The sequence below is a fragment of the Capsicum annuum genome, chromosome 4 (assembly GCF_002878395.1).
Source record: "Capsicum annuum cultivar UCD-10X-F1 chromosome 4, UCD10Xv1.1, whole genome shotgun sequence".
Classification (NCBI taxonomy): domain Eukaryota; kingdom Viridiplantae; phylum Streptophyta; class Magnoliopsida; order Solanales; family Solanaceae; genus Capsicum; species Capsicum annuum.
The window spans coordinates 220,515,998-220,526,353 of NC_061114.1; the positions used below are offsets into that span (position 1 = coordinate 220,515,998).

Consider the following 10,356-nt stretch of genomic DNA (forward strand, 5'->3'; position numbering starts at 1 on the left):
TAGACCAAAAATTTTATTTAAAAGAAAACGTCACTTTCTAGCAAAAGAGTGTCAATTGACATCTCTTGGATACATGTGGGCAAACTCAAACTATGTGATATATGTATCACAAGAGAAAAATAGATTAGGAAGTACTAACGTTTTGCTCTTGCAAGTGTCCTAGTGCAATATGATTAGTTATGCTATAAATCACAGAGGAAAATACATAGAGTAACATATCTATGTATTAGATTATAAAAAATAGCACTAATTTTATGAAATTATATTTCATAGCATTTATGGCATATTTTTATTGTATTTCTCTTATTTTTACCGCATTGGAAAAGTAACCTCAGTTACCCCTCTTCTCACGCCACTATTCCTTCTCTCTCCATTTTTGAAAGATATTTTTTCATTTTTCCGCCATTAACAAAACCTTACAACTTCAATTTTACTCTTTTTGCATGATTTTAGCTATATCAAATCTTCAACTACTTCAGGTATATCTTAATTTAGCTATTGCATATTTTTTTTTGGGAAGGGGGAATTTTTCGACTCTAACACATCTCAAAATCAATTTTTTTTTATTTTGATTTCTTAAATGGATGAACAAACACTAGAATCACAAAATAAAACTACTGGCGTACGAAATTTAAATTTGAGTTCAGATTGTGGACCGTTTTTTAGTATAGGCTTAACTTAAGAAGAAGTTGTTAAAGTCATTTCATCTTCTTTACAGAAATCTCACACATCGAAGGAAGTTAGGTCAAAATTTTGCAATGATCCGGTTAAGATGATAGAAATTATGAAAAAAAAAGGTTGCAGAAAAACCATTCTCCAAAGAAAACAAAAATTAAAAAAGGGACAGAAAAGAAAAGAAAAGCTCAAGAAATTGAAGTTTTGAGTAGTAAGGTTGATGAGGCAGTGCAAAATTCTTTTGCTTACAATTCTCAAGAAGATAGTGATGAAGAGGTAATTTTTTGGGCAAAATTTCGTGTAAATGTATTTTTTAAGTAAGTGTATTTTGCTATAAGTTTAGATGTTACTAATGTTATAAGTTATATGTATTTTTTGAAATACTGAACATGTATTTTATGTTTTTGATGATATGTGGGGGGGAAATTTAGTAGAAAATATATTTGTGAAGATGATAGGGTAATTATGAAAATATACTGTTAATAAATAGGTTTATACTCATGAACAAGTTTATTTTGCTATATGTATTTTTATATATTTAATATGTATTTTTTTAAGAATTTTTTATATTTTGAACTGATAAAATACATATGCATGTTACTTTTAGTTTAACTACCATATCATTATATTTGCTATAGGGTATGCCATTGGCTATATGTATTTTTGGCTTACTTGATATGTTTTTTTCAGTCTTGGTTGTATTTTTACCATAATTGATTTACATTTTTTAGTGTTGATTGTATTTTTAGAATACTTGATTTGTATTTTTTAGTGTTACTTGTAATTTTGATTATATGTGATATGTTTTTTTCAGTGTTGGTTCCATGCTATATTTTTTTTGTGTGCTTGAATTTTGTTTACAGATTAAGAAGTGGTAGTTGTACTTTGTATAGGTTATGCAGGACGGAATATTCATAGTTAGAAAACTTTCAAGATTTGCACTACTCATGTCTCGTACAGTGACAAAAATATTTATGGAAGCATATGCGCAATTTTAAACAAGAAACAGTTTAAAAACTTTTACGACAATAATATTTTTGGTTATTTTATAAAGAAGCGGCAATGTGTAGTGCAAGCACAGATGTGCAGATGCGTTATAACGCTTGAGGTGAAGGGTAATTTTTCTTCGGGTATTCTGATTTGTGCTAATGACACCTTTCTTAATTTTACTCCCAGGAAATTTGCTATCGTAACTGGATTGAATTGTGTGTCAAATAGATATGACTTTATTTTTGACGAGGGTGTACCAAATAGGATGGTTGAGAAGTATTTCAATGGGGAAGAAATTATACAGAAAAGGCAACTATTTCTAGCATTCATGGAGAAAGTATGGAGGGAGAACAATGATGAGGATACTGAAAAATTTGTAATCCTGTGTTTCCTACATTTATTTGTGTTATCTAATGTTGAAACTGTGGTTATACCTCGTCTTCATTTCGATTTGGTCGATAGTGGAAGATATAAGGATTTTTCAAGGGGTTCTTTATCTTTTGAAGATCTGGCCAGAAGTTTGAACAACCGGTTGAAAGCTGGTGGTCAATTTTATTTGATTCAGGGAATACCACTAGCTATTCAAGTGTGGCTTTACGAGTGTTGTTGTAATATCCCACCAAAGATTGCATCGAAGGTTGATAATCGGATTCCCCGATTATTAAATTGGAAGACGATTGCACCTCGTCCACGCTTTGAGTTTTTGATGAATGCTATGTTCAATGACAATGGCAAGGTTTGTTGTTACTAAATGCATATGTATTCATATGTAATTTACAGTATACATATATACGTTTTCATTTACAATTGTTTAAATGATTCTTTAACATATATTATATTATTTACCTATTATTGTAGGTTGTCTTTAAGAAACATAGAGCCAATGAAAAAGGAGCTGACAAAATTGCAAATATCAAGGAAGAATGCAATACAACATGAACGTTCTGTTGATTCTGATGACGACTTCCAGGATCCACCACCAAGAAAGATCAACGAACATTAAAAGAAGAAATAGAAGGTTGATTCATCAACACCAGTAGTGAAGAAACCTTTAAGGAAAAAAGCAAGTAAACGAGCATACCCAAACTAGGACACCAGCTCCCCGTACTGCAAAGGTTGATGGAATGAAGACACCAGTTTTCAAGCTAATTCCAACACGACAGGCATCTTCTTAAAAAACGAAGAAAGAAAAGCAAACAGCTTAGATTATTTTTCCTTAGGTACAGTCAAAGCCAGATATTCATGTAGAGGAAGTAGTCGTGTCAAAGCCTGAGAGTTATGTTTAGAAAGAAGCCTTTATTTCTAAGAAAGATTTTGATGCATTCCGCGATGAGGTAATTATTTTTTGGCAAATATTTATTTTACATGAAAAAATTTTGTTTATTGATTTTGTATCAAAACAGGTTCGTCGCAAGTATAAAGGAATTCGTGGACTGATGAGAAAAAACTTCAAAAAGATGAAGAAAGCATTTGCTCAAAGCAAGGTTAATTTTTTCTTTGAAAATCTTAGTTGAATTTGAATATATATACTTATTGGACTGCCTTAAACAAAGACAACATAATAACTCATTATGTTATTGGACTTAATTTTTCAGGATCAGCTTGTAGATATACAGAAGCTGATAAATCAAATGTTGATGAGGGAGGGTTAGAGCAATTCGGACAACATTTCAGTCCTGATGTTGTTCAATCTTCGAATAATATTTTTGACGGTACAGTGATAAATATTAAAGTTCAAATACAGATTTAGTTGTACTTTTAAAGTTTATATTCAAGTTACATTTGAGGTTAATAGAACTTTCAAACACAGTGGGTTTTTAGTTTTGTTCAAATATATGTATTATTCAGTTTGATGTTATATATCAATATGTATTTTTAATATGTTCTACACACTGCAAATGTATTTTTTAGTTTTATTCATATGTATTTTTTTAACACTACATATATATATATGTATGTATGTATGTATATGAACACTGAGTGTTTTTTTAGTTATGTTCATAAATATGTATTTTTGAGTTTTATGTTGTATATCAATATGTATTTTTAATGTGTTGTATACACTGCATATGTATTTTTATTCTACTCATATGTATTTTTTAATAATTCATATGTATTTTAACAAAGAGTATTTTTTTTGTTATGTTCTTTAATATGTATTTATGACTTTGATGTTACATATCAATATGTATTTTATTGTATTTGTATATACATATATTCATTTTCATAAAAAAAATATATATTTTGTTTGACTCAAGTATTAATAGGTTATTTCAATTTGTATATGTATTTGTAGCAACAACATGCAGATAAAGATTCTGTCCTCCAGAATATGGATTATGTTGGTACCGAAAGATCACCACAACGATTAAGTTCGGAGGTTGATCAGGAATTGGAGGCAAATTTGCTTGGTAAAAAGGTAATAATTATGTTTCATAGATATATTCATTTGAATTCACATATATAAACAGATACAAGTACATGTTTGTTTGATGTTTTGATTTTTTAACTTGTTTTCAAGGGGTACACTGATTTGCATTCCGAAAAATGAATGCTGAAATTGATTCTCAACAATTAATCCCTGATGAGCTTCTCCGAAGTATAAATTTGGATTACTTATATTCTGAGAAGGTTGTTCAACATGATTGTCGAGTACGTATAGTGATGTTAACTTTGTCTTCATGTCATGTAATAATTCAGAGGACAATTAAATTTTTTATTTTATTTTTTTGCAGATCAGTGATGAGAAAATTGATGAAATAATTTTGTCTGATTCCCAATTCACAATCTCTGATGAGATGTTACCGAGCCTAAATGCCTATCAAATACAAAGCATTATCATACATCCATCGGCAAACCGTCAAGAAGAACATGAAATTTTGGATACAAAAACTTCTGAGACTATTATTGAAGATCATGCTCAAGTATGTATCTTACTATAATATATATATAGAGTTTATTTAGGTTCAATTTGGCAGAAAAAAGTAATATTATTTTTTTAATTTTTTTGTTAGATGAACAGAGGAATCACTGATTTGAGTTCAAATTCACTGGTGAATTCAGAGGTCGAACTTGCTACAGAGGAGCAGGTTAGGACACTTCCTAATACACAAGAATTAACCTATGATGAACATAGGGATGAACATTTGTGGCCTGATTCACAAAACACAATCTCGGATGAGTTTCTACCTAGCTTGAATGTCTACGATAAAAAAAGCATCATGATTCATCCATCTGCTAATCGTGAAGTTAACACTCCCAGACCAAAGTTAAGGATTGGGCGACCATCAAAATTCAAGGAATCCCCATACACCAAAAAATTTGGTTCAGCAGCTGGTAAGTACAATACGATATATATAATTTTTTTATAAAATATGTCTTGCAAATACGTTTATATTTATTAAGTTTTTGTATTCTCTAATTATATAGGGAGTTCAACAGGGCTAATATGCATATTCTCCCAGAAACATTCATTTTTGTATCCCCCGATTGATGGGATAATAGATACGAAGATTGTCAAGAACTTCAATGACTGAATTTCTGCCGACCTATTAAAAGCTACTGCCAAGAGATAGTTCTTTTGAGTTGCTTCAAATTATTTTTTTTGTATCAATGCATGTTTTGATGGTTTGCCATCTCCTTAAAATACCTAGAAAAGGAAAAGTGGATCATTACAAGCGGGGAAAATTAGAAATTTCAAAGATGCATTTTGGTGTTGAGACTGTTGAAGACAAAAATTGATTCTATATGATGGGGTTTGCAGATCAGACATGGACAGACTCGGTCAGTATATTATTTTAAATTTTTTTTCATTTCATCTGTAACAAGACTTAAAAATACATATTATGTTACATTGAAAATACATACGGTTTAACATATATGTATTTTTAAGTATTCAAAGTATGATATAGTATTCTACATCACATACTGCTGCATCTACTATTACATAACATTGTCTGCATGTAACTGAACTTTAAGAATGCACTTTTTGTTACACAATTCTTCTACATTAATATAAGCAAATGCATATATATTTTTTACTTGCATACCCTTTAATATTTACAAAACAATTTATTTGAATGCTCTAAATTTTGTGGTATTCACTAATGCAGCATATTGATGTATGCTTATACTACTTGAGGAAGAAGTCAAAGTATGGGCCGTACAGTTCGTACAAAAATGAGCCAAACAAATCATACAAATACAGTACAGTTGACTGTAACTTTATGAACGTAATTAGATCTTTGCATGATGTATATTCTATGGATCATCAAAACCTTAATGCTGGAGGACAGGAGTACCATCTTATTGAATACATCAATGGGTTCCGTATGCATGCTGCAGTGCCATGGCATACAGTGGAAGACATTTTTATTCCGGTCAATATAAAGAAAAAAATATTATTGGGTTCTCGCGTTTTTATCATTTTTAGAGAGGTGTATATTCTTGTATGATTCATATGAATTCAGTGGTCATTATGCGGCTGTTCTTGCTGAGATCGAGAAAATAGCAACGATTATTTCATTATGTCTCCAAGATTGTGATTTCTATGTTAAGAAAGGAATTGATCTTCAAAATCATCCAAGATACAAAGACAAAGAATCCTCAGATATATTTGAGGTTTTATTTGAAGATGATTTGCCTCAACAACCGAGTGGAAGCTTGTAAGTTTTGAATTTACATATACCTAAATTGTATGTTGGTACAAAATATATTTCACTATTAAATCAGATTTGGTTTTTCTTTTAAGTAGGGATTGTGGTGTCTTTATGATTATGTATGCAGAGTGCCTTTCTTATGGTCACAAAGTTATTGCGAATGAGTTCGACCCCAACACACTCCGTACAAGATATGCTGCACTTTTGTGGGATTATGGTATTCGAAAATAAGAAGCAAATGTCATTAGTGATGTCGAGGCACCATTGAGGACTGCAAGGTAAAGTAGAATAACTAGTGTGACTGAAGTTGTTGATGTATGATGGTTGATGGATTTTTGACTTTTTGTATTTTAGAAACTAATTTATGGATGTAGGTTTTGATTGTACCGATTACTTTTCATGTTTTGAATTGGTTCTATTTCATGGAGTTCTACCATTTACTGTGAGATATTGTTAAAAAAAACTTACGTAGTTTTTATATTATGTTTAAAAATACATATATCGTATAAATCAATTTTATTTAACCTAAAAATACATATGCAGTGTTAAAATTAAATATTGCAAAAATACATATGGATCATTCCTAATATGTATTTTACTATGTTTTTGTTGTTCTTTAAAATTTTTCACCACCTTCCTACATTGTTAAATATAACATGTAGTGTGAGATTTATGGAGTTCTACCTTTTAATGTGAGATTTACCTAAAAAATACATATGTAGTTTTCATATTATGCAGAAAAATAAATATGTTGTATAAATCAATTATTTTTCAGTATAAAAATACATATGAAATGTTAGAATCAAACATTACAAAAATATAACTGCAACATACCCTATATGCAATTTGAGGATGTATTCCTTAACTATAATTATAAATTAGCATTTAAATTAAAGTGGAATTTGAAAAATTATTGCAGTTATTTACAAAATAAATATACAGTGTTGATATTTTTGCTACAAAATACATATGGATTATACTTTAAAGATATTTTCCAAGAAAATACATATGCAGTTATAGATTTGATTTTAGTTACAAAATACATATGCAATGATGATATTTTTATTAAAAATACATATGAATTGTACTTCAAATGTATTTTTAAAATGTAAATACATATGCAGTAATAACATTATGCAATTCAAACATATATTTGCAGAATATGTCACATATATTTAAACACTTAAACAATTAGGAATCATATACTTGTTTGGTTAATCAAAGTTGTCATATTTGACCTAAAATACATTTACTATGTCAAAAATACATATGAACTTCTGCTAGAAAATACATGTGTAATGTACAACTTTTGAAACATATATAGATCCATTATTCAAATATTACTGTCTTCAATTGTCAAATGATTTATAAATGCATTAACTAAACTGAATTAGTTCATTATTATAAAAACTGGAAAAAAAATATTTCAAGAAATAATACAGAATAAGAAATGCATCATTTGCGATATTTCCTACAAGAACGCCTATTTTGACCCTTAGCCCCACAACCACCGCATGAGTTGATATTCTTCTTTTCAAACATATCCCGACCTGATTTTCGACGATCCTTCTTTGCAGGTCTTCCTGCAGGTCTTTTGAATTTTTGAGGCAGTACTATTTCATCACGTATGTTCTATGGAATTATCCAGTCATCGCTGTGTGGCAACGGGTAGATTGAAACATCATATGTCTTCAAAATTCTTTTTCTCCAACACCACTCAAGCATGTGCACATGGTATCTCGTCTATTTGAAAAGCATTACATGAGCACTTTTTTTCCTTGATGCAAACAATGAAGTGCTTTTGTTTGTCGTGTACCATGTACATATATTCTGTGGCTGGTACAACCTGACATAAAAATAAAAAATTAAATGCATTGATACAAAAAAATGAATTCCATATTTCATGATATGTTGTAAGCACACCAGCATTTTCGAAAAAAAATAACTTATGCAATAAAAATACATATGCAAAGTACTTTTTTACGGAGCATCCAAATAAGGTCATACCGTCATACGAGTACACAAAGCCTCGTTCTCACTGAGTATGTCATTAAACTTTCCAATGAGTGTTGTGAAGGAATATGAAGCCTCCTGCCTATTTGCACAATTCCATTTTGCTAACAGTATTCGAACTTTCTTAAGAAATTCATAAATTGACAGTTCTCTAGCTGATACAAGCATTCCATTTATTGACTCCGCATATTTAAAGTTAAAGTCCATCTTCGGTGAATTGTTGCATACGACCTAGCCCACTTTTCTTAACCCGTCAATTTCAAATATTTCTTCACCCTTATATCAGTTGCCTCAAATTTTTCCATTAACATGTGAAATTCTAACTTTGAATATGATTTGGCCATTGTATAAAAGATCTTCGACAATGCATCGTGTGACTTTCTGTAAAGTTTTTTCATATTACCTCATAGATGCCACATACATGCATAATGTGTAACATCTTCGTACACATCACCAACAGCCTTTATGATGCTTGGATTCCTATCAGACACAATACACATGTTTTGTCTAACCCCGTACGCTTCCTTTAGATTCTCGAAGAACCACGTCCAAGATGCATCATTTTCAGAATCAAGCACACCATATGCCAAAGAAAATATATGACCTGTATACATAATTCATCATTTCAGAATAAAGCACACCATATGCCAAAGAAAAAATATAAACTGCTCATATTAAAAAAATTTGCGCAGGCCGATTTAAATACAATTAGGAACTGCATATGTATTTATTACAAATATAGGTCAATTAAAATGAAAATTTTATCCACCAGAAATGGTATCAATTACATATAATAAAATATAATTTCACCTAGCTATCAAACATAATCAATTTTACATGTTTCATTCAGGAAACTTTAAAAATATAAGTAATTACATACAAATATGTATATATGAATTAGCTATATGTATTTTTCAAGTCAACAACAGAAATACAAAAAAATACAACCAATTATACAATGTAATTATTATTAAATGATACTAACCTGCTCCGTTCGCTGTACATGTTGTTACAAATGCCCCAGTATACATTCCTCTCAGATGACTAGCGTCAACAACTATGACTGGTCTACAATGATCGAATCTTTTAATGAATGCATGTAGAGCTATAAATACATACAAGAAAACATTATCATCTGTCTTCTTCATTCTTATATGTGACTCCGGATAAGTAGTATTCAGCACACATAAGTATGATGGCAGTTTCCCATAAGATGTTGATGGCTTACCCCTCAACTTTTCTAACGCTCTTTTCTTGGCCCTTCAACATAAAGTATATGTCAAATCCATACCAAAATCTTCCTTTATGTCATTTTTTATTTCTGTCGCACTGTATTTTCGTTTGTGATTTTTGAATTTCTATTTAATCATACCAGCTATCAACATACTAGTTGCATGGACCTTTGGATAGATCTTGTCCTTCACTGGGCAAGTATGCTCAGGTATGAATCTTCTAATTCTAAACATTCCAGTGTCTCCCATGCCTGATGCACGCATTAAGAACTCACAGTTTCTTGATTTGCAAAATAATGTATAACTGCATCAAACATGATTAAATATATTCAAAATACATATCCAATGTAATGTTTAACAAAATCAGAGTGATATAGAATGTACGTACATTTTCTTACTAGACCTTTTACTCCGCGTTTGAAACTTTTCCCTAATTGCATAGTCCTTCATGACTGACTTTAAAATTTTTTTTGTCAAGAAAACCTAATCATCCTCAACATGCTTGTGATGTGGGTCTGAGATAATAACCTCAGCAGTATCCATCTCAAAAAAATCTAATGCTTGTGTATCTTCACAAACCACCAAAGCTCCTTCATTTGTTGTATTTATCACCGTTTGTAAGTTGTTACAGTTGATATCTCTTTCAGCAACACATATAGATGAACTTGCCAAGTTTCTCCCTACAACTTTATCCAAAATGCTTACATATAAAGGAAGACAATTCACGTCTTGTATCAGTTTTTTCTACAATATAAACACCTTCAAACCCATATCGTTATGTATTTCTA

The 10,356-nt window shown here is 30.5% G+C and overlaps 1 protein-coding gene across 1 annotated transcript; it reads right to left on the reverse strand.

Moving 5' to 3' along the window:
• Window positions 1–8,040: 8,040 nt before the first annotated feature.
• On the reverse strand, window positions 8,041–8,543 carry LOC124898086. The gene is made up of 2 exons (XM_047411709.1): window positions 8,331–8,543; window positions 8,041–8,169 (listed from the first exon to the last, which is right to left on the reverse strand). Exons 1-2 carry the CDS (start codon window positions 8,541–8,543, stop codon window positions 8,041–8,043), a joined length of 342 nt encoding a protein of 113 aa, XP_047267665.1.
• Window positions 8,544–10,356: the final 1,813 nt, after the last annotated feature.